The 26157-nt window shown below is 39.3% G+C and overlaps 1 protein-coding gene across 2 annotated transcripts in view; it reads right to left on the bottom strand.

Annotated features, from left to right (window-relative positions):
* The window catches only part of CBL (Cbl proto-oncogene), an 89010-nt gene that overhangs the window by 21453 nt on the left and 41400 nt on the right, over positions 1-26157 (bottom strand). For both annotated transcript variants that reach the window (XM_003129932.5, XM_021062969.2), the window contains 7 exons: positions 12336-12482; positions 9229-9385; positions 7749-7870; positions 7275-7412; positions 5366-5453; positions 4902-5033; positions 4484-4687 (listed from right to left, as the gene is read on the bottom strand). In XM_003129932.5, coding sequence (XP_003129980.1) covers positions 4484-4687; positions 4902-5033; positions 5366-5453; positions 7275-7412; positions 7749-7870; positions 9229-9385; positions 12336-12482 — 988 coding nt within the window. The remainder of the gene's footprint in view (positions 1-4483; positions 4688-4901; positions 5034-5365; positions 5454-7274; positions 7413-7748; positions 7871-9228; positions 9386-12335; positions 12483-26157) is intronic.

Here is a 26157-nt window from a genome sequence, read left to right as displayed (position 1 = left end):
TCTGCAACCTACACCACAGCTCACGGCGATGCCAGATCCTTTTAGCAGTTCTTTAAAACTTAAATTTAAAAACAGGCATTTATCATTTATCTTTTTAAAAAACAGATTCACTATTTTAAAAACAAGACAAAGTGAAACAAACATCAACAGAACAACAACAGCTACTAGTATGTAACTAAATAGGCACTCTCGTAGTCTCATACACTTTAGAAGTGACTTTAGGACAGTGACCTTAGGACAAAAATTGGGAAAGAAATTTAAATGTCTAGCCAAAGAACGTTAGATTTTTTTTTTTTATCTTTTTTTTTTTTTTTTTTTAATGGCCACACCTGCAGCATATGGAAGTTCCCAGGCTAGGGACTGAATCAGAGTCTCACAAGAGCTACTCCAGATTCGAGTCTCGTCTGTGACCTACACCACAGCTCGCAGCAACACTGGATCCTTAACCCACTGAGTGGAGCCAGGGATCAAGCCCAGGTCCTCATGGTAAATTACAGAACAGCCAAGTGACAATAAAACACATGAAGCTATTTTGTCTCTACTTGAATTTTTACAGTATATATTAATTAATTGATTAATTTATGTATGCATGCATGCATGGTTTTTAGGGCCACACCTGTGGCAATATGGAAGTTCCCAGGCCAGGGGTTGAATTGGAGCTGCAGCTGCAGGCCTACAACACAGCCACAGCTACGTGGGATCTGAGCCATGTTTGCAATCTACACCACAACTCATGGCAATGCTGGATTCTTTAACCCACTGAGAGAGGCCAAGGATTGAACCTGCATCCTCATAATAGAGTCTACTCGGGTTCATAACCTGCTGAGCCACAAGGGGAACTATTACTTTTATTTAAATGAGTGAATTTAATCTCATTTACATATATATTAGCTACAGGGAAAAAAATGTTAATTTTCTTCTTTCATCTGAAGTCCTATAGCATTTAAGAGTGTGTAACCAACAATTCAGAATAATGTAGACTGCCTTGTATTAAACAGTGTTTCACACACACATATATAGTCCCTTCCCAAATAAAACTACTGTCTCCTTAGGGCCTTTGTCTTAGGTTTCTTATCCTATATAGCAAACAACAGAGTTCCTTAACTAGCACAATAAACATCTTGCAAAATATGTTAACTGAAAAATTCAAATATACCATACAATTAAAGTCCTCTGATCCTCCAAAACAGTAATTTGATGTGTTGTCATTCAATTTTTCCTCCTATGCAAGTTAAAAAAAATTTTACAAGCAAATCATTTCTTAACAGAAATAAGGTGATATTATACATACTATAGAGTTGTTTTTTAAAGTTAATACACACTGACATCTTTCCACTTAAGTATATGTAAACTGAACTCATGCTGCAGAGTGTTCCATTAGAATAATGATCATCACTTCCTCCCCTGCAGGAAGATATTCATGCCCTAAAACCTGTGAATCTGTTATCTTATGTGGCAAAAGGAACTTTGCTGATGTGGTTAAAGGTATGGCTCTTGAGATGGGGAATTATCCCGTATTATCTCGGTGGCCCCATCTAATCACACAAGCCCTTAAAAACTAAGAACCTCAGAGGGATATGATTGATGGAGGAAGAAAGGAATCCAGGAGCCAAAAAATGTCATTGGCTCCTAAGAATACTATTAGCTGACAACTAGCAAGGAAACAGGGATCTTACCCTTACAACTGGCAGGGAACAGAATTCTGTCAAATCCAAACAAGTAAGAAAGGCTGACTGTATTCATTGCACCATGGCGTTTTATATAAGGGACCTGAGCATCCATGGATTTTTTTATCTGCTGGAACTCCTGAACCCAATACTCCTATGGATACTGAGAGACGACTACAATTTGTTATGGCAGCAACAGAATACTAACACATGGAGGCATAACAATTTTTTTTACTGATGGACAGGTGGGTGTTTCTAATTTTTTAATATCACAAATAATGCTGTAAAAATAGCTACATCTACATCCTTGTGTGCTTATATGAGTATTTCTTTAGGTTAAATTCCTAGAAATGGCATTGCTAATTCAAACTGACATTTTGATAATGTCAAAACTATCCTCTAAAAAGATGGAACTAATTTGTACCCACACTGACACTAGAGTTCCTGTTTCTCCACAATGAGTACTACCCATCTATAAAACTTAATAAAGAAAAAAGAGCATTTTAATTTCAAACTAGATATATGACCACTTCTTTATATTATTATTCAGCGTCCTAACACTCCAGGAGTTACCAGTAAATTTTCATGAATGAATGGAAAACAATCTACATAAAAACAAAACTGCTTTAGAGGTCACATGAATCTCTTAAAATGAAACCAAAGAACTTGGTTATAAGGGGCCAAGACTACTGCCAACTTCAAAAACCAAAAATGTACCTCAGTCCAGATTTCAACTATCAACTATTGATACAGCATAGATAAATTTATCAACTTCTATTTTGAAGTGTTTTCAATTCCTGAATATCCAAAGCAATTACTGGGTACTCAATTTTGAGCAGCTAATTACAAATGAGATATAGCTCTTGTCTTCTAGGAATTTATAATGAGAAATACTTTTAATAAAACATTACAAAGTGATAACTTCTATGGCAGACATTCATAGCATCCTAGAAACACCTGATTACATGTATATAAATACATACCTAGATTATATGTATATAAATATATGTGAGTTGGGGGTGGGGGGAGCAGGATACAGTCTGGAAAGGTTTCCTAGGAAATGAAAACTGAGCTAAATTACACAGAAACCATCAAGACAAAAGCATGGAGAACTTCCTAGAGATTCAATCTTGCAGCATCACAAAACATGAAGTAGAAAGGATTATCAGGGTAAAATGCCTAGAAAGAAGAATGTAATTATTTACCCATCACGTAATAAGAAATCATTAAAGTGTGTGAGGCGAAAGAATGACGTGGTCAGGTATGTGTTGTAGATCAATGACTCTGGTAGCAGGGAAAACATGATTATGAGAGCTTGAAATAAGGGAGTGGCACTGAAGACAGAGAGGAGGATACAGAGAATGCAGTCATTTAAGAGAGAAAATCTACCCTTTCAGGAGTCCCCGTTGTAGCACAATGGGATTTTCAACGTTTCTGCAGTGCAAGTACGCAGGTTCAATCCCTGGCCCGGCACAGGGGGTTAAAGGATTGCAGCTGCAACATCGTTGAGACATGACAGCTCGGTTCTGGTCCCTGGCCTTGGAGCTCCATATGCCGCAGGGCAGCCAAAAAGAAAAAAGAAAAGAAAAGAAAAAATCCAGGAGTTCCCGTCGTGGCGCAGTGGTTAACGAATTCAACTAGGAACCATGAGGTTGCGGGTTCGGTCCCTGCCCTTGCTCAGTGGGTTAACGATCCGGCGTTGCCGTGAGCTGTGGTGTAGGTTGCAGACGCGGCTCAGATCCTGCGTTGCTGTGGCTCTGGCGTAGGCCGGTGGCTACAGCTCCGATTCGACCCCTAGCCTGGGAACCTCCATATGCCGCAGGAGCGGCCCAAGAAATAGCAACAACAACAACAACAACAAAAGACAAAAAGGCAAAAAAAAAAAAAAAAAAAAGAAAAAAAAGAAAAAATCCACCCTTTCAATACTTATCGAGCATCTACTACGTGCCAGGCAGTTAGGTATTGGTATAAAAGAAAGCTTCTTTTGCACCAAAAAAAAAAAAAAAAACAAAAAAACAAAAAAAACAAAACATCCTTATGAAGTTTATAATAGTCTAGAAAATTGACAGCCTATTATAACCTTTGTTTGCCCTAATTTATTAAAATCTTCAATGACTGCCTTACTTCCAATTAATGACTAAATCCCTATATTATTCTACCACTTACGTAACAGAACATGATTGCATGCTTTCTTAGCCTTTATTTTCCCTATCTTCTTTCCAGTTTGTTTAGTTTCCATATGGTACCTCCTACCACTCTCCAATCACTTTAGTTGCCCTTTACTTGGTTGTTAACAGTGCCTCATTTCTCCTGCCTAAACCTAACTTTCCAATGCCAAGACTCCATTAGAAAAAAAGACAAGAAGGGCATATTTTAGTCACAATAGCAAACAGGGTTCAATTCTTTTATTCCTGCCTTGTTTCTGTACCAAGCTATCTGAGCAGAGCTCAATTCTAGGATACAGACAATAAGAACATGGGCCTGGAGGCTGAAAAGCCTGGCTACGGATTCTGGCTCAACTTACTAGTTATGTGATCTTCAGCCAATTCCTTAACCTCACCATGCCTTGGCTTCTTCATCTGCTAAATGAGGATAATAACAGTATCTAATCATAGGGTTACAGGAATACACATGAGTACAGGATTGTATGAGTTAAAGTGAGTAAAGTACTTAGCATGGTTATCTCTCACATAGCAAATGTTCAAAAAACATTAGCCATTATCATTCATTTTACCTTGGATGGTATTAAGTGCTCCATTGCTTCTGGACACAACTCCTAAAGGATTTTGCCACAGTCTCTTAAACTGAAGACTTACCTTGGCACAAGCCAATTCCTTCATCATGAAGAGAGAATCATCAGCTCGTTCATCATCATCATCATCATAATTTGGGGAGGGAGCTCCCTCCGCTCCTTGCCTCAACAGGCTGCCACTTCCTCTAGGATCAAACGGATCCACCACAATGGGCTCAGTACCTTTAATTTCACATCGGCAGAAAGGACAGCCCTGGCCTTCTGATTCCTGCAAAGGAAACAGGAGACGGTAACAGACACATCTGAAAGGAATTAAAATATTAGTCCACTAAAAATACACTTCCCAGAAAAGGAAAAAAGAGATCAAGAGTTTAGAACCAACCCCACAAACCAGGCCATCCTTTTATCTGTATAGGATTTAAAATCCCCAGGTTCTTGTTTGTGACTACTTAGCTGAGAAAATGCATGGTTTGGATGCATACCTGCCAAGATGTTAGACAGGATGTGCACATGAGGTGTCCACAGGGCTCAATCTTCACATCTTTATCATTTTCAGCACATATTTTACACAGTTGGAATGTGGAGCCCATCTCACAGTATAATTCATATTGTTCCTTTGATTTAAAAAAATTGAGATTATTTAGCATATTGCAGATATTTGTTGAAATGAATGAATGACTGCAACCGTAAATGCTACAAACACACTGTTACTCTTAATACTAATTTTGCTTGTATAAAAGTATCACAACAGTGGTCACCTAGTCTTGGCTATATTTTAAGCTGCATGGTTTAAAAAGAAAACACACATATGTAAATTCACTAATCTAGTCAATGACTTAAAATTTAAGTGTTCCAATCACTTAATGAAATTCTACCATCAGTTCTATAAACTAATACACAAAAGCTTGGCTCTAGCAATATGGTTAACCCATAAAACGAAACTCACCTGGGTCACTTTGATGTGGTCTTGTGGAGTTGGTTCACATAAGCCTGTCAGGTCAGGATTCTGATTCCGTCCATCAGGAAACAAATAGCTGTAAAATGAATAACCACACAACATTGTAAATCAACTACGTTTCAATTTAAAAAAAAAAAAAAAGAGCAGCTAATCTTGGTGTTCTATTGAAGCCAATTTATCACTGCTTACTAAAAAAAGACAAATATTATCTAGGAATTCTCTCATTTCATTCTAAAAGGGCAACTTTGTATAACCTCAAAGATAAATGTTGCTAGTGCTTCAAAAAAAATTAATTAACTGGGAGTTCCCATCATGGTGCAATGGAAATGAATCCGACTAGTAACCAAGAGGTTTCGGGTTTGATCCCTGACCTGAGGTTGCGGGTTTGATCCCTGACCTCGCTCAGTGGGTTAAGGACCCAGTGTTGCCATGAGCTGTGGTGTAGGTTGCAGATGTGGCTCAGATCCAGTGTTGCTGTGGCTGTGGCATAGGCTGGCAGCTGTAGCTCTGATTAGATCCCCAGCCTGGGAACCTCCATATGCCACAGGTGCAGCCCTAAAAAGCAAAAATTAAATAACATAAGTCAGTTGCAAGAAGATATTCTCCAAACACTGATATTCTTTCTCTAGGGCACAGTGACACAGGCTGGGGCTGACCAACTTTTTTTGTAAAGGGCTAAATATCACATGTTTTCGGCTTTGCAAGCCACACAAGTCTGCATCACAAATTCTTCTTGGGTTGTTTTTTTTTAACAACACTTAAAAAGGAAGAACTATCTTAGGCACAGGATGTACCAAAAAAGCTAGTCTGTGGGCCATAGTCCACCAACCCTTATTTTAATCTATGGATGACCACAAAGTACAAATTGCTAATTTAAATAGCATTTGCTTTTAACCAAACACCTGAAATACCAATGTTTACAGATTTAACATTGAGAGACACCAATTTTTTAAAAAGTCATAAGAAGCAATTAAGCCACTGAGGTCAACTACCAGGAAGATTATAGCATCAGGTTGTTTTGACATGTGGGGAAGAACCCTTTTCAGCTCCAGTGTTAGATTATGATGCATAATGGAAAACAGATTTTCCTAATCACTTTAAAACACAAGCAGTTTTCTGATACCTGGTCAATTGTTAGTATTTTCAGTGCTTACCAAATGATAATCAATTTGAATTCCCAAAGAATAGCAATTCTGGAATGAGTAAGAACTTAGTCATAAATATTAGCACAGATGATTACAAAAGTCCAAAGCCTGAAGAAATGCCGCTGAACCAAAACAAAGTAGGGTGAGGGTAGATGAAGGCCACTGAACCTGCTGCTACAGGGAACATCTAATCACTCAAATGTTGGCTAGTGAAATAACTGGTAACATTTTCTGCTAACAACTTTTTTTTTTTTTTTTTTTTTAGGGCTGCACCAGTGGCAGTGTATGGAGCTTCCCAGGCTAGGGGTCCAAATGGAGCTGTAGCTGCCAGCCTACACCAGATCCACAGCAATGCCAGATCTGAGCCACTTCTTTGACCTACTCCACAGCTCACAGTAAAGCCAGATCCTCAACCCACTGGGCGAGGCCAGGGATCGAACCCACACCCTCATGGTTCCTAGTCAGATTAGCTTCCGCTGAGCCATTACGGGAACTCCTAACTAGCATGTTTTCAAATCTAACATAGAAAAAAGATACAAGTTATTTGTGGTAACAACCAAAGCAGTAGAGAAAAATAATTTCACTCAAGGAATCTCTTTTAAATAAAAACAAAATCCTATTGAACCTGAAAATCCAAACAATATGATTTGTTAATATACTTCCTGAACTGGAATAAGTTACCAATAACTTTATAAATTTTTTCAGCCCCTAAGTTCCCAGACTTTAGCAGATGATAAACAGTCGGTACTCACAAGCCTTCCCTGAAGCCATCAATCAGTGCTTGGAAGAGAGGTTTATTGTGAGGGATTGTCTGGAGAATGTTCCCATCAGCAGTGACATACCCGATGGCCCACTGACCCAGACGAGTACAGCTTAGCCGAAAAATGTAACTGAGAACAGAGAAAATCAAAATCTCAAATGCATATGCTCCCATTAGGGTGGAAGGCAAGACAGAGACAAAAATCAGAAGGACCATCAATAACAGATTCTTCAATGACTCCGGACCAAATGCAAAAGACACACAGGCCCAATTCTTAAGAGGTTTGAAAATGTCTATCAAATTATAGTATCTGAACAAGTCAATTCCTCTGATAAACAGACATCAATGCTACTGCAGAAACATGGCCACTAGGGAACAAATAAAAGATCGTGTTTCCTCTATTCCAGCAAAAGTCACAGGAGAATAAAATTCAGGTGAATAAACCTCTTTGCTTCATGGCACTGACCTGCCAGGTTTGTGAATGAATTTCTGGAGCCGAGCTTTCACCTCATCGTATGTCAGGAAAGCCATGTAACCAGGATGAGTTACAGCAAGACTATTCCAGTTTCTGAGCAAAGATGACCAGGGCTAAAGAAACAAGAGATCAGTCAGACCATTTGGCTCAAGACATACAACCAGCCTCAGAGCAATGAAAAACAAAAGGAAAAACAACCTCACTTCTCAATTATCAATTCTCCATTTATTATCACAAAAAGTTTAAATTATATTGTCATTTTAAGGAAAAGCAAACATGTTTGGGAAATAAGAACTCCAAAAAGCTAAGAAAATAACATGTTTATAAGGAGAAACTTAACTGCACAAAATGAAATTTAAGAAATTTAAAAGCAGCTCTAACCAACAGTTTGTTGAGGTTTAACAACAAACAAAATAGAGAAAAAGGGCAGGGCCTAGATGTGCAAGTAAGAAGTTCCAAATAAAGGTTTATGCAAGGTGGCATATTCACACATTATTTTTATTTTATTTTATTTTATTTTTGGCTGTACCCACGGCACATAAAAATTCCTGGGCCAAGGATCAAACCCACAATACAGCAGTGACCCACACCAGATCTTAATCTGCTGAGCCACCAGGGAACTTCACAAATGATTTTTAGAAAAAGAAAGAAATGAATTATTTGTGAAGCATCAATACATTTCAATATGAACAGTCAAGAATTTCAATACAATAGGAGAAAAAGTTGGAAACATACATAAAATATTCAATAACAGAACTGATTAAATACATTTTAGGATATTCTACAACCGTTAAAATGATGCAAAGAATATTTAATAACAAAGAAAGATTATAAATGTGAAGAGAAGAAAAACTTGTAGTTATTTTTCAAAAAATACATAGGTAGGGAGTTCCCATCATGGGTCAGTGGTTAACAAATCCAACTAGGAATCATGAGGTTGCAAGTTCAATCCCTGGCCTTGCTCAACGGGTTAAGAATCCAGCATTGACGTGAGCTGTGGTGTAGGTTGCAGACACGGCTCAGATCCCGTGTTGCTGTGGCTCTGGCGTAGGCTGGTGGCTAGAGCTCCGATTAGACCCCTAGCCTGGGAACCTCCATATACCGCGGGTGCAGCCCTAAAAAAGACCCCCCCCCCAAAAAATATATATATACATATATATATATATACACATATATATACATATATATATATATATACACACATATATATATGTGTAAAATATGGAATATAATGAAAAAGTATATATATGTGTGTATAACTGAGTCATTCTGCTATACAGCAGAAACTAATGCAACATTATAAATCAACTAAAATAAATAAAATACAGAATAATAATCATCTTTTTTTTGGCTCTAGCTTCTTGAATGAATAAAAATACTTCTATAATTGGCAAAATCCCAAATGTTATTCTTTTAAAATAACTTTAGAAAAGTAGCAATAACTAGTTTAGCCAACATTTTAGTATCCTACCTGAAAGAGCCGTGTAAAGATGTCAAATTCAAAAACAGAAATATAATCATTGCAGGTCAGATCAATAGTGGATTTCAAAGCCATGGCCTCCAGCCCAGAGCTGATGGGATGTACTTCATGAAGGGCCTGTCTGAAGCTCTTCCAAGGGACTATTGTCCTGGGATGCGGGTGGGGGTGGGAGAGAAGGAACAGAGTAAGATAACAGATAATTCCAGGCATTGCTATATTCAAGGAAAAGACAGCCACATGTTAAGTTCTCTCTATCGATTTTAATTTTCTTAAAGAAGGTGAACTATATTTTGCATTGAGAACAGAAATGGAGTAAATGATATATTTCTTAACTTTCTGATGAATAAATTAATAATAAGGACATCTTTTTCCACTTTTTTTGGGCAGAATGCCACAAAATTAATTCCCTTTCTCATCTTTCTTCAGATATTTGTTCTGTTAGAGAAGCAAAGAGAGATGAGATTATCCTTTTTATATAAGAGATGTAACCTGTAGCCAGATCTTTACTAACTGTATGCTAGTGTTTAAAGTAATTTTTTTTTTTTTTTTTTGGTTTTTTTAGAGCCACACCAGCGGCACATGGAGGTTCCCAGGCTAAGGGTTGAATCGGAGCTGTAGCTGCAGGCCTACACCACAGCCACAGCATCCCCAGATCCAAGCTGTGTCTGCAACCTACATCACAGCTCATGGCAATGCCAGATCCTTAACCCACTGAGCAAGGCCAGGGATTGAGCCTGCGTCCTCATGGATACTAGTGAGATTCATTTCCACTGAGCCACGAGAGAACTCCTAAACCAACTTTTTAAAAGCACACAAAACACCCTTTCTTTTGAGGAAGCCACACTATCAAGGACTAGACTGGAGGAAAATTGGCTTAAGTACAGGAAAAACAGAATTCTGATAGAAATGAAATTATTTAACATAAGAATGATTAAACCCCAGATATGGCTATCAAGAGGTATTGTGGGATTTCTACCTCTTGAGATCTTTTAAAAAAATAAAATCACATTGCCTTTGAAAAGTTTAGTTATTCACCAGCCTGAAAATGAGAGATCAAGTAGTATTTTGAACTCTTTTCTAATGTAGTTATTAAGTTAAAGGAACAAAGTTAAACTTATTCCATCCTCTTCAAGTAAGTTTTTTTATTTGTTTATTTCTGGCTACACCCATAACATGCAAAGTTCCTGGGCCAGGGATTGAACTTGTGCTGTAGCAGTGACCCAAGTCACTGCAGTGACAACACTAGAACCTTAACCCGCTGAGGCACCAAGGAACTCCAGTAAGTTTTTTAAAATCACTATTCTATAGGCAATGTTTAAAACACGATTTTAGGAGTTCCCGTCGTGGTGCAGTGGTTAACGAATCCGATTAGGAACCATGAGGTTGCGGGTTCGGTCCCTGCCCTTGCTCAGTGGGTTAACGATCTGGCGTTGCCGTGAGCTGTGGTGTAGGTTGCAGACGCGGCTCAGATCCTGCGTTGCTGTGGCTCTGGCGTAGGCCGGTGGCTACAGCTCCGATTCGACCCCTAGCCTGGGAACCTCCATATGCCGTGGAAGCGGCCCAAAGAAATAGCAAAAAGACCAAAAAAAAAAATAAATAAATAAATAAATAAAACACGATTTTAAAAATAAAGCCTTTAACAAATATCAAATCAATACATAGTATGCCTGAAACTAACTTAATTACATACATCAACTGTATTTCAACTAAAAAAAGAAAAAGAAAGCATTTAAAGAGAGACTTATATTAGGATCGGTATATTCAACTGAAAAATTTTATTGCTTTTTTACCTTTTCAGTACTTTGATCCAAAATTTCAGTACTTTGATCCAGGGGAATATTCAAGAACATTTATATTAATACTTAGAAACATAAACGTGACTCATAAATCTGTCCATATATAATTTAAAACTTCTGGGACTTCCTGTCATGGCTCAGCAGTAATGAAGCTGACTAGTATCCATGAGGACACGTGTTCCATCCCTGGCCTCATTCAATGGGTTAAGGATCCAGCGTTACCATGAACTGTGGTGTAGGCTGCAGACACAGCTTGGATCTGGCTTTGCTATGACTGTAAGTGCAGGCTGGCAGCTACAGCTCTGATTCAACCCCCAGCCTGGGAACTTTCATATGCCACAGGTGCAGCCCTAAAAACATTTTAAAAAAAAGAAAATTAAAGTTTCTGAATATCAAAAGGACAACAAAGTAGAAAGACAAGCCAGAGACTAGGAGAAGATACTTGTAATGTAACTAACAAAAAATTAATATCTTACAATAGGAAAAAGACATCTCAATAGGAAAACAGGCAACAGGAATAAGAACAGGCATGTCAGAATAAGAATCTTGATTGGGGAGTTCCCATCGTGGAGCAGTGGTTAACGAATCCGACTAGGAACGATGAGGTTGCAGGTTCGATCCCTGACCTCGCTCAGTGAGTTAAGGATCTGGCATTGCCATGAACTGTGGTGTGGGTCGCAGACTCGGTTCAGATCCCAAGTTGCCGTGGCTCTGGCATAGGCCAGTGGCTACAGCTCCAATTAGACCCTAGCCTGGGAACCTCCATATGCCGAGGGAAGCGGCCCTAGAAAAGGCATAAAAAGGCAAAAAAAAAAAAAAAAAAAAAAAGAAAATCTAAGACCCAGTTCTGACCAAGCCACCCCCTGCCTAAAATGGGTTACAAGCCAGACTCCCTAGGCCCACCATGCTAAGCACCCCTCCTTTCTGGAATCCTTACCTAACCCCCAAGTTCTCCTTGTTAAAAATCTTTTTCAGGGAGTTCCCGTCGTGGCGCAGTGGTTAACGAATCCGACTAGGAACCATGAGGTTGTGGGTTCGGTCCCTGCCCCTGCTCAGTGGGTTAAGGTTCCGGCGTTGCCGTGAGCTGTAGTGTAGGTCACAGACGTGGCTCAGATCCTGCTTTGCTGTGGCTGTGACGCAGGCCGGCAGCTATAGCTCCAATTAGACCCCTAGCCTGGGAACCTCCATGTGCCGTGGGTGTGGCCCTCAAAAGACAAAAAAACAAACAAACAAAAACTAACCAAAAGCCCAAAACACAAGCTTCAGTTCTTCACAGTTCAAATTTATTATTTTGAGACTTACTTTTCCCCAAAAGCTTTCCTCCAAAACTCTGCAGCGTCTGCTTTAGTAATCCGAAATGTGTCTCCTTGAAAGAGTCCACTTGGAAAGATTCCTTTCAGTTCTGCCAGCATGTGGCTGAAGATTAGGGACAGTTTGGTTAGGTTTCGCCTACAAATGATCAGAAGTGCAATGATTAAATGAACACATAAAATTATTTTTATTTTAAATGTGCTGAATTCACTATACCAGGTGCATAATTATAATAGAAAAAAAGACTGTTATATTCATTAGGTCCACTCCTTTCCCTCCATTCAAATAAACATTATATGGCAAATAAGGAAAATACTTTAATAGTAATCTATTTAAAGATTTTAATCTTAAATTAATCAGACTTAATAACTCAGCATAAACATGAACAAATTTACTTTGGCCACGCCCACAGCATGCAGTTCATGGGTCAGGGACCAATCCACGCCACAGCAGTGACAATACCAGATCCTTAACTTGCTGAGCCAAGAAGGAACTCCCAAACTTACTTTTTGGGGATGACGGTATAAGAACTCAACAAATAAGTGTAAGAACTTGTACAGTGCTATTACCATTCACTCACAGAAGAAAGATTAGAAAAGCAAACTGTAGTATTTCCTGCATTGCATAAACTAATCTGGATTTTTAAATTATCATAGAACTCATCCAAATTAAAAATAAAATCCCCCATAAAAGGGACTATTTAAATATCCAGGTCTGGAGTTCCCCATCCTGGTACAGCATAAACGAAACCAACTAGGAACCATGAAGTTTTGGGTTCCATCCCTGGCCTCCCTCAGTGGGTTAAGGATCCAGCGTTGCCGTCAGCTGTGGTGTAGGTTGCAGATGCAGCTCTGATGTGGCTGTGGCTGTGGCTGTGGCATAGGCCGGCAGCTGTAGCTCTGACTGGACCCCTAGCCTGGGAATCTCTATATGCTGTGGCTGCGGCCTTGAAAAACAAACAAACAAATAAATAAATAAATAAATATCCAGATCTAACAAATATTTTCAGTAAATCAGACCTTAAAGAGAGAGGTTTTCTTTAAGAAACTTAAAACAACTTATCTTCCTTTACCAAAAATAAAAGGCTAACATCCAAACCATGTTAAAAATTTCTACCTAAGTGCATATGCTACTACGTTTTAAAAAATAACTTTATTCTAGTAAGTTCTATTTAATGGATGTGATTAAGTTCCAATTTAATACATAAGATGATGTGTCTTCTTTTAGGTATGCACTTTAATCAGATTATCTTTGTTGTCTTTAATAGTGCTCTCACATAAAACAAGATACAGATATTTTAGACATATACTAAACCAGCTACTGCTATACCTGTTTATTCTTCTTTGTCTCAGTAATTTCTATTTATGTATTCAAAGTCAATTCTTGTCATAAAAGTGAACTATAAAATTTTAAGTACAATTCATGATCAATTTTATTGCCTACAAATTCTCTTTAATACAGATAGTTTTTTTTGGTTTTTAAACGCTATACTGGAAGGTCGCCACTAGTCCCAACTTTGTCTTTTTTTTTTTCTTTGCTATTTCTTCGGCCGCTCCCACGGCACATGGAGGTTCCCAGGCTAGGGGTCCAATTGGAGCTGTAGCCACCGGCCTATGCCAGAGCCACAGCAACGCGGGATCCGAGCCACGTCTGCAACCTACACCACAGCTCACGGCAACGCCAGATCGTTAACCCACTGAGAAAGCGCAGGGACGGAACCCGCAACCTCATGGCTCCTAGTCGGATTCGTTAACCACTGCGCCACGACGGGAACTCCTGCTGAAATCTTTCTAATCAGCTTTCAACAGATCAGCTTTAGCTTTTTTATTATTTATTTATTTATTTATTTGTCTTTTTAGGGCCGCACCAGCAGCACATGGGGTTCCCAGGCTAGGGGATGAATAGGAGCTATAGCTGCTGGCCTACACCACAGCCACAGCAATGTGGGATCCGAGCTGCGTCTGCGACCTACACCACAGCTCACGGCAAATGCCGGCTCCTTAACCCACTGAGTGAGGCCAGGGATTGAACCTGGGTCCTCATGGATGCTAGTCATATTCATTTCCGCTGAGCCACGACAGGAACTCTGGGTTTAGCTTTTTGGTGTTTGCCTCCTTGCACTCGTATCAAGTTATTCTTTTCTGGTTTCCTATTTGTTTTCTGAAAGCACCTACAAATGTGACAAAATTGATATACTTTGAAGACAGTCTAAAATAATTTATATGTTAAATAGCTTAAGCATAAGATAGAAAAATACAAGCACTTATCCAATCCCTAAGCTCCATGAACTGTTTTCCTCCTTGCACTCTGAGATCCTTCAATTATAGCTGGTTAGGACTTTTATTATTCTACCAAAGAGGAAACAAAAATAGAAACCATTAAGGAGTTTCCACCATGGCTCAGCAGAAATGAACCAGACTAGGATCCATGAGGGTGAGGGTTCAATCCCTGGCCTTGGTCAGTGGGTTAAGCACCCGGTATTGCTGTGAGTTGTGGCATAGGTAGTAGATGCAGCTTGGATCCCGTGTTGCTGTGGCTGTGGCGAAGACCACAGCTGCAGATCCAATTCGATCTCTAGCATGGAAACTTCCATATGCCTCAGGTACAGCCCTAAAAAAAGGGGGAAAAAAAAAACGAATAAAAAGAATATATCACAGATAATATGATAGGAAACCTGCAAAGCACAAATTAGTCCCAATAACTTTATTTTCAGGTCTTCAGTAGGACACCAGACTGCACAGTGGACTAAAACTAAATATTTATATAACACTTTGTCATATGTTAATCCCTGAAGATAGTCAGGACAAAGTCCATGACTCCCTTAAGATATGCTGAATTGTTGAGAACTTACTATGTGTAAAGAACTATGCTGAACAATACAGCAGAATAAAGAATATGACAGAAAAAATATCCCAATATTACAGCAGAGTTCTTTCTGGAAGAAACAGGTTTGAGTCTTCTTCCTTGGTTTTTCCAATGTCACTCTCTCTTGGTTTCCTACTTGCTTTTGTTCTTCCTATGGCTTTTCTTTCTGTTCTCTTAATATAGCTATTTCCCAAGAATTTGCCCTCCACAATTTTCCTTTCTTTTTTCCATGTATTCTCTTGACTCTTCCTTTGCAATCCCAAGCCTTCAAAAACTACCTTGCAGGGTTCCTGTCATGGCTCAGTGGTTAACAAACCAGACTAGGAACCATGAGGTTGTGGGTTCGATCCCTGGCTTGCTTAGTGGGTTAAGGACCCAGCGTTGCCATCAGCTGTAGTGTAGGTCGCAGACGTGGCTCAGATCTGGTGTTGCTGTGGCTGTGGCGTGGGCAAGGGGCTACAGCTCTGATTCAACCCCTAGCCTGGGAACCTCCATATGCTGTGGGTATGGCCCTAAAAAGACAAAAACAAAAACTACTTTGCAAACGATTCCCAAATCTTAGACCTTGGTAGCTTTCCAGCTGCCTACTACATTTCTCCACTCAAATGCTAGCACCTCAAAGCAGTATGTTCAAAATTAAACTAACCTTCCTTCTCAAATCTGCTCTTTCGTCACGTTCTCTATTTTCTCTTCAGTGACAATACCATCATATTTCCCACAAGGCCAAAACCTTCAAGTCAGTCATCTTAGCGTCTTCCATTTTCTTTATTCTCCATATTTAACTTATCAATTTGCTGACCACATATTGTCACTCTTACCTTTGCATTTATATTATTACTCTAATATACAGTCCTTGCTACCTGTACCTACCTCCTCCATAATTCAAACTTCAGGCTTCAGCTTATTCCTACGTATGTTCAATCACACCGCATATAACTGCCTTTTAAAGAGAGAGAAAAAAGGAGTACCCTGGTGGCACAGTGGGTTAAGGATCTGGCATTGTCACTGCTGTGACATAGGTTCAATCCCTGGCCCAGGAAATTCTGCATGGTGCAGGTGCAGTCAGAGAAAAAAAGGGGGGGAGTACAATTTCTATAATACCAATAAACAAAAATCCAAACTTAGCTTCAATTTTTAGACTTTCCACTAACCTGGATCTAACCTACCTTTATGACTAATTTCTTAGTTCTTCACTACTATAGTCTACTCAAACTGAGTATTTCATTTTTTCTTTTTTTTTTCTTTTTACAGCACACCTGCAAGATATGGAAGTTCCCAAGCTAGGGGTCTAATCGGAGCTGCAGCTGGGGCCTACGCCACAGCCAGGGCAATACCGGATTCAAGCCTCATCTGTAAACTATGCTGCAGCTTGCAGCAATGCCAGATCCTTAACCCACTGAGGAAGGCCAGGGATCAAACCTGCACCCTCACAGAGACAACGTCAGGTCCCTAACCCGCTGAGTCATAACAGGAACTCCAACTTCACTTTTTCTTAAACATACTATCCTTATTCACTTCCCCACCTCTAAGTAACTGCTTATTTGTTCCTTAGTTTGGAAAAGATCTAGCTTAAATGTCATTTCCTAAGAAGTCAGCTAGAAGTAATATACCTTTCAAATACCCCCAATATTTTCATTGCAGTTTTCTTATGTCAACTGACTCTATCTTGTACTATAGTTATTTGTATACATGAGGGCTGAGTCTATTTATAGTGTGCATTTATATCCCTTTGGGCATCGGGCATACTTTCTAACCTTTATTATACCTTCAGAAGACGTCTGAGTGCCTACTATGTTCTAGGTACTAGGAATGTACACAACAGTGATCTAAACAGATTTCCTGGTTTTACAGCATTTTCGTTCCCATGGCAGAGTATCAGGTAGTAGGAGAAAAACACTTTGAAGAAAAACAAAACAGGGTATGAGGGCATGAGAAGGGAGGCATGTAAGGTTGCCATTTTAAAGAGGGTGGTCGTGGGAACCTCTCTGAATGTTCATTTTTAAGCCAATTCTGAAGTGAAGGCAGGAAGTGAGTCTCTGGATGACTGGACCATATCGACATCTTTTAATTTTCCACTGAAAATCTACTACTAGGTATCCAGCACTATGCTGGATCAGATTAAATATACATACCAAACAATAATGGACAAAAAGCTTTTTTAATTTGTGAAGTAAGCCACAAAAAGAGGAAAATTATTGACCACAAGGATGTAATGGCATCAAGTGCCTAAGAGGAGTTCGAAGTGCTGACTGAAATAGTTGCTGAAAATCAATTTAAGACACTTTCCTACTCAAGGATGTATCTTCCAAAAAGCCAGCTTATATTTCTTAAAACCACCAGAGACGTGCACTGCAAGCATCACACTTCTTAAAAGGAAAAAAAGAAAAAAAATCTATAAAAGCCCATGGGTCAGAGCATTTTGTAATTGGTCTGATTGAAATTCTGTGCAACAACATTTTAAGGCCTTGGGCTTATGGTTCAGTGTCTACAGCATACAGGGAAGAATTTAATCAGCAAATTCTGTCTAAACATGTAAATTTAGAATAATGAGGCATGATGAATATTTGGGCTAATTACAAGGTAAACAATACTTTTCAAAATTCTGTCTGTGGTTCCTTCGAGTCACACAATCTGTTCTAACATTTCTGCAAAGATCCACAAAGGAACACAACCATTCAATTTTTTGTAAAGCCCTGAAGATAAAACTTTTCTTTAACTCTGAGTAGTAACAAGCAGTACAAGTTTTTCTTTAACTCAGTATTTGAAGAGGCCATTTTTACTACCCTTACATCTAAGTAGCTGCAAATTCTACTCTAGAGCTTCCACCTTTCTCTTCTCTTGTCCTTTCACAACTTCAAATGCTGATACAGTGTGTGGTGTTAATTTTTAAAAAGGGCCAAGACTGGTGGTGTGAGTTCTTTTCCCCCACCTCAGGTCCTACTCTAAAAGCCATGTACCTCTGTACCTTAGGCCTAAAGTAATGGTATAATTTCAACTAATAAGGGACTAAGATTTATGTCACCAATGCACAGGTATATTAAAAATTAAAATGAGCAATTACAGCTCCTGATTTAGCTTCTAATGTAGAAAAATATAATATACGACCTGCTGGGATCCACAGTCACCATTTCTGCAGTTCAAACAAGACAGCGTTGGAAAGTAGCCTTTATACAAATGTGAGATAAAACAGAAAATTCCTCAAATGATGCAGACCAGTGCATTTTCACTACACAAAATACTGAAAAACAAGCTGTCTTATAATTCTTGGCCAGAAAATACTTTGCAGAAAAAGAGTAAATGGGAAAAAGGAGTTCCTGTCGTAGCTCAGGGGAAACAAATCTGACTAGTATCCATGAAGACAAAGGTTCGATCCCTGGCCTCAATCAGTGGGTTAAGGGTCCGGTGCTGCTGTGAGCTGTGCTGTAGCTCGAAGATGTGGCTTGGCTCCTGAGTTGCTGTGGCAGTGGTGTAGGCAGGCAGCTGCAGCTCGGATTCAACCCCAAGTCTAAGAACCTCCATATGCCATGGGTGCAGCTCTAAAAAGACCAAAAAAAAAAAAAAAAAAAAAAAAAAGTAAATGGGAAAAAGAACATAATGTGGGGAGATACACTTATAATATTTAACAGATGTACAGACAGTAGTACCACTCTTTTTTTTTTTTTTTTTTTTTTGTCTTTTTGTTGTTGTTGTTGCTATTTCTTGGGCCGCTCCCACGGCATATGGAGGTTCCCAGGCTAGGGGTTGAATCGGAGCTGTAGCCACCGGCCTACACCAGAGCCACAGCAACGTGGGATCCGAGCCGCGTCTGCGACCTACACCACAACTCACGGCAACGCCGGATCGTTAACCCACTGAGCAGGGACCGAACCCGCAACCTCATGGTTCCTAGTCGGATTCGTTAACCACTGCGCCACGATGGGAACTCCAGTAGTACCACTCTTTTTCGTTTTATTGAGAATGCTTTATCCCATACAATAAAATCCCAGCACAAAAACAGTTTTAAGAAAAAGATGTTGAGAAATAATTTTTTTTTTTTTTTGTCTTTTTGTCTTTTTTAGGTCCACACCCACAGCATATGGAGGTTCCCGGGCTAGGCGTCTAATTGGAGCTATAGATGCCAGCCTACACCACATCAACAGCAACACCAAGATCCAAGCCCTGTCTATGACCTACACCACAGCAACACCAGATCCTTAACCCACTGAGCAAGGCCAGGGATTGAACCCGCAACCTCTTAGTTCCTAGTTGGATTCATTTCCACTGCACCACAACAAGAACTACAAGAAATAGATATTAAGAGATTGAGATCATCTAGAAAAAATATTTAATGGTAACTTATATAACAATTAGTCCAATGTATTTGTAAAGCTATTCTCACTTAGAGTTACTTTTTTTTTTTTTTTTGGTCTTTTTGCCTTTTCTAGGGCCGCTCCCAAGGCATATGGAGGTTCCCAGGTTAGGGATCTAATTGTAGCTGTAGCTGCCGACCTACGCCAGAGCCACAGCAACTCGGGATCTGAGCCAAGTCTGCAACCTACACCATAGCTCACGGCAACACCGGATCCTTAACCCACTGAGCAAGGCCAGGGATCGTACCCGCAACCTCATGGTTCTTAGTCGGATTCGTTAACCACTGAGCCACAACGGGAACTCCAGTTACTTTTTTTTTTTTTTTTTGAAACCTCATTTTGATAGAGACAAATTCTAAAATTGACAAGTATTATTTATTCTTTCTACAAAGTACCTGAAAATATATATATGATAATAGTCAAGATGACTAAAAATCTAAAATGTATTTCCTGTAATTCCGCTTCAGCTCAGTAGGTTAAGAACTAGATTAGTATCCATAAGGATGTGGATTTGATCCCTGGCCTTGCTCAGTGGGTTTAGGATACAGCGTTGCCACAAGCCGTGGCACAGATTGTAGATGTGGCTCGTATCCATGCTACTGTGGCTGTGTGCAGGCTGGCAGCTGCAGCTCTGATTGGACCTGGGAATTTCCATATGCTGCAGGTGCTGCCCTAAAAAGCAAAAAAATAAAAAACAAAAAATTCCTGATCTCCCATTAATTTACTATGTCCTGTGACAGTTACTTAACCTGCTCCAGTGACCTGATGTAATATAAGGGAAGCTGGAACTCAATTCCTTTTTTCATGCCTATTGTGCCAGGGGTCAAACCTGCACCACAGCAGCAACCCGAGCCACTGCAGCGACAACACCAAATACTTAGCCCACTGTGGCTGCCACAAGGGAACTCCCTGGAACCAATTACTCTTATTAAAGATATCTTTTCCATTTATGAAAGTGTATAGGGAGTTCCCCAACACAGCAAAGTACGTTAAAGGATCCATTGTTGTCGCAGCTAAAGCATAGGTGAGAGCTCAGCTACAGTTTGGATTTACTCCCTGGCCTGGGAACTACATCCTACAGGTGAAACCATAAAATTTTTTTTGTCTCTCTCTCTTTTTTTTTTAAGGGCTGTACCTGCAGCATATGGAGATTCCCACGCTAGGGTCAAATCAGAGCTATAGCCCCTGGCCCACACCACAGCCACAGCACCAGATCCAAGCCACCTCTGTGACCTATACCATAGCTCACAGCAACACCAGATCCTTAACCCACTGAGCGAGGCCAGAGATCGAACCTGCATCCTCATGGATACTAGTCAGATTTGTTTCCACTGAACCATGATGGGAACGCCATAAAAAAATTTTTTAAGTATAAATTTATGCCACTGATTTGAAACTAGAAAACATTAACTTCAGTTTAATTTCAAAATCCAATTAAAGAAGAGAGACATGAGAGAAGGAAAGCTAGTGCTAGAAATTATGTCAAGAGGACTAGAAATTATGTCAAGAAATAATAATTTTTAAATGTACATTTTATTGGAGTTCCCATTGTGGCTCAGCAGAAACAAATCCAACTAGGAACCAGGAAGTTGTGGGTTTGATCCCTGGCCTTGCTCAGAGGGTCAAGGATCCAGCGTTGCTGTGAGCTGTGGTGTAGGTTACAGACGTGGCTTGGATCTGGCATTGTGGTGGCTGTGGTGTAAGCTGGCAACTATAGCTTTGATTAGACCCCTAGCCTGGGAACATCCATGTGCTGCAGGTGCAGCCCTAAAAAGCAAAAAAAAAAAAGCACATTTTATTTCTGCCTGAAAAGAATTTAAATAACTTATGTCTTATGGAACTTACATGAGTGGTTAACTGTATGAACCATATATGGAAATAAACACTAAAATATTATTATTTACTCTAACACCAAGGATATGCTAAATCCAAGAATGTGTAGTGAATTATTTCACTCAAAGAATTTTATAATCTATTTAGAAATAACATGGAAACATCAAAAAATCATCTCAGCTATATGAAAACACTGTCATGTTGAAAATAGTTCAAAGACTCAGAAGATTCTTTGATTTTTAAAATGGGAAGAAAGTGGAACTTTCCTTTTGAAAACAATAATTTAGTTGACTATAGATCTAGATGATCAGGATAAATTAAAATTCTGTAAATTTCTTTCGATTTTTCTCTACCACTGAAAATTTTAATATTAAAATATTGGGGGAAACCCCAAAAATCTATTTTAAGAATATGTGTGGACCTAAAATGATCCTGTACTTCCCAGTAGGTAAATTTCAAAATGATTAACACTTTTATTACAATGACTGACAAACAAGCTGCACAACATTATATAATACCATTTTGGAACTATAAAATATTTCCCAAATGAGGTAACTGTATAATCCACTCTTTGCCATTCAGCCATGGTGTGGGCTGTAAAACCCATATAGATAATGATAAATAATTACACTGCTCAATGGTGAGGTGATCAGTGATTTTAAGTAAACCACTTTTTTTTTTTTTTTTGCCCACATTCACGGCATATGGAAGTTTCCAGGCCAGGGATCAAATCCAAGCTGCAGCTGTGACCCATGCCATAGCAGTAGCAACTCAGGACCCTTAACCCACTGCACTGGGCTGGGGATCAAACACATGCCTCTGGACTGACCTGAGCCACTACAGCTGGATCCTTAACCTGCTGTGCCACAGAGGGAACTCAAGTATTTCATTTACTGGTACCATTTCAGTGATAACGCTGCTGCTTTTTCTATTTGTTAAACGCCAAAACCTTACATGCAAACGCTAGTGTCATCCAAAGAATGCTGAATGAGAACATACTGAGATGACATTTCTAACTCAATAGCAGGGTCCTCTGCACACAGTAACCAGCTTTAAAAATAGATACAACGGAACTTCTTTCAACAAAGCTGCACAGGAAGTCAATGAAGTACTGTCTAACTATCATCTGCTTAAATTGCTTAAAAAAAAAAAGTAGGACAAAGCAAAAACTATCACCTATTAAAAAAATTCTAAGCCAATATATCTAAAAATATCAACTTTTTTTCTTACTGAACACATATTATGTTTGATACCATACTAATGGTCCTGCTTCTGAGACTCCTAAGTAACATAACTGATCACATTATCATTCAGAGCATTCTGAGCTGTTTCAAAGAGTTTTAAAGCTGAAGAAACATTAATTCAACAGGTAAAAGGAAAGTCAGCAGCCCATATGACAATCTTCAACACCCCTCTCATACTTCTACTAAATTAACCTTAAAACACAGACTCGGAGTTCCCTTCGTGGCTCAGTGGTTAACAAACCCAAGTAGGAACCATGAGGATTTGGGTTCGATCCCTGGCCTTGCTTGGGGGGTTAAGGATATGGCGTTGCCATGAGCTGTGGTGTAAGCCACAGATGTGGCTCAGATCCCACTTTATGATGGCTGTTTGACCCCTAGCCTGGGAACTTCCACATGCCGTGGGTGTGGCCCTAAAATGAAACAAACAAACAAAAAACCACATACTCAATCTCTTCAACCCCCCTACACAAAAATCTTCAAGACTTCCCAATAACCACCAAAAATTTCAACCTGCTCAGCTTTTAAGTCAAAGCACTCACAATATGGTCTCCATTAACCTTTATAAACATATACTACTCGATATATCCCTAAACCTTCTATATTTTCCAGGCCTTAGGCCTTCAGCGATGGTGAAGGTGTTGTATCAATAATAAATGTCTCTCTCCTCTGTTTTTTTCTTTCTTTCTTTTTAAATAATGATTTTTATTTTTTCCATTATAACTGGTTTACAGTGTTCTGTCAATTTTCTACTGTACAGCAAGGTGACCCAGTCACACTTTTTTCTTTTTTTGGTGGCACAGAAGTTCCTGGGCCAGGGGTCAAACCCTTGCCACAGTTGTAACTAGAGCCACAGCAGTGACAAAGCTGGATCCTTAACCCCTCTGAACCATGAGGGAACTCCTCTGACAGTTAATATTAAGAGCTTACTATGTATCAGATATTTTGTTAAACTACATGTATACTGCATTTAAATATCGAATAACCTGCCCAAAGTCACAGAGTTAATAAGTGGCAGAGCAGGTCTATCTGATTCAAGAGCCCAGGCTTGATGGCAGATACATATTTCCTTTCCAATAATTATGGTTACTTAATTATTGTCCACTTAAAATTCATTGTAAATTCTATTTTCTTGATGTGTAAGCTGGGGGTAGAAAGAGGTACTCCCAGTCTTCATTTTAATGTCCGTCTACTCTCAAACTCAGACACCCTTCACCCACCCCTGTACGCCCCACAGCATCTTGTTCATCACATTCTGCTTTGTATCAGGTATCTTATTCCCCAACTGGATGACAACTCTTTAAGGGCACAGTGTCTTATACACTTTGTCCCCTGCAGTAATGAGCACACTGCCTGGCACTTAACAGGCATTCAATAAATTTACAGAACTGAATTTTAAAATATTACTTTTCATTTTATTTTTTTATTTTTTGGCCACCCCTGCAGCATTTGGAGTTCAGATCTGAGCCACAGTTGTGACCCACACCACAATGCCACATCCTTTAACCCCCTGTGTTGGGCCAGGGATCAAACCTGCATCCTGGCACTGCAGTGACACTGCTGATCCCCACTGCACCATGGCAAGAACTCCAAAATATTGCTTTTTTAAAATGACTTTTTATTTCAGAATTTTAGATGTACGAAAAATTTGCAAAGATGATACACAAAGTATTTCCATATACCCCTCATGCAGCTCCTGTTTCCTTTAATATTACCACCTTACATTACTGTGGTACATGTGCCAAAACTAAGAAACCAACATCCGTACAATGCTGTAAACCAAACCCTAGACTTTATTCAGATTTCACTAGTTGCTTTTTTTTTCCCATTATCTATTCCCGGACCCAATCTAGGATACTAAATTATGTTTGTCATATCTCTTTACTCTCTGTTGGTCTGTAATAGTTCTTGTTTTCCTGACCTTAATAGTTTCAAGAAGTACTACTTAGATGTATATTGTAGAACATGTCTCAATTTGAGTTTAGTTATTATTTTTCGCATGCTTTGACTGGGGTCAAATAATACCACAGAACTGCCTTTCTCATCACATCATATTGAGGGACACATGACATCACTCTTTTGATGTTAACCTTGACCACTGGGGTTAAAGCAGTTAAGTGTTTGCTTCTCCACTATATAGTTACTACTGGAAAAAAATTTTTCACAGATAAATTCCTTCTCTCCTAACTCATGTAAAACAGATCACTTATACTTGAGTATTTTAAAATGATTAATGTGGAGATCCTGTCATGGCTCAGTGGTTAGCGAATCCAACTAGGAACCATGAGGTTGCGGGTTCGATCCCTGCCTTTGCTCAGGGGGTTAAGGATCTGGTGTTGCCGTGAGCTGTGGTGCAGGCTGCAGATGCAGCTCGGATCCTGCCTTGCTGTGGCTGTGGCGTAGGCCAGTGGCTACAGCTCTGATTCGACCCCTAGCCTGGGAACCTCTATGTGCTGCAGGAGCGGCCCTAGAAAAGGCAAAAAGACAAAAAAATAAATAAAATAAAATGATTAATGTGACAGTCTCACTTAAGCACACACTACATAAATATATTTATTTATAAGTTAATACATCTTCGGTCTTTGATGTGGTTGGAAAAGAAAAAACAGCTTCAAAATTATTGTAAACATGTAGCAAATGTTCACTAGAGCTACATTAAGTTATGGTACTATCATCATTTCTTGAGAGTTCAAGAATATAACCATACTTCTCTGTATTTCAAAACAGTCTTTGACTTTACTCAACCCAAGTTCCAAAAGACAGCTATGTAAGTTATATACCCTGGAGCATTTGCCTGCCGCTAAAAGCATATTAACCCTGAGAACTGATTACTACTTCTCTATGCCAGTTCCTTAAAGAATACAGATATATCAGTAACATAATGCAGAAGTCTCCAAAACTTCTCATATTTTGCCCTCAACAAATGACAAAAGCTACCAAGTATCTTTCAGAAGTTTCACCCTGTGAACTTGAAAAATAAATTTTAAAATATATAAATAGACAGATAAAATAAATTATAGAGGGCAAGAATCAGTTCTAATAGAACCTAATCAAATATGGAGAAAGTCTAATTAGCATTCATTAGTTAACTCCTTAGTTATGACATATCAGACATCCATTTCTATTTAAATATATGGTTTTTCTTTTTTTTTTCTTTTTTGTCTTTTTGCCATTTCTTGGGCCGCTCCCAAGGCATATGGGACGTTCCCAGGCTAGGGGTCTAATCGGAGCTGTAGCCACCGGCCTACGCCAGAGCCACAGCAACGCAGGATCCGAGCCACGTCTGTGACCTACACCACAGCTCACAGCAACACTGGATCCTTAACCCCCTGAGCAAGGGCAGGGATCGAACCCGCAACCTCATGGTTCCTAGTCGGATTCGTTAACCACTTCGCCACGACGGGAACTCCCTAAATATATGGTTTTTCTGAACAAATACAGAGTAACTACTAAACTTGGCTCTTCTCAAAATTTGGAAAATAAAATGAAATTTTTCATCTCTACCAAAACAGCAGACTGTTTGGA

This window comes from Sus scrofa, chromosome 9 (assembly GCF_054392235.1).
Source record: "Sus scrofa isolate SSC_HxYL_T2T_F1_AM1 chromosome 9, Sscrofa_HxYL_maternal_Yorkshire_Landrace_v2.0, whole genome shotgun sequence".
NCBI lineage: Eukaryota > Metazoa > Chordata > Mammalia > Artiodactyla > Suidae > Sus > Sus scrofa.
The sequence above is the reverse complement of the archived record's forward strand: the minus strand, read 5'-3'. Positions and strand labels throughout refer to the sequence as shown.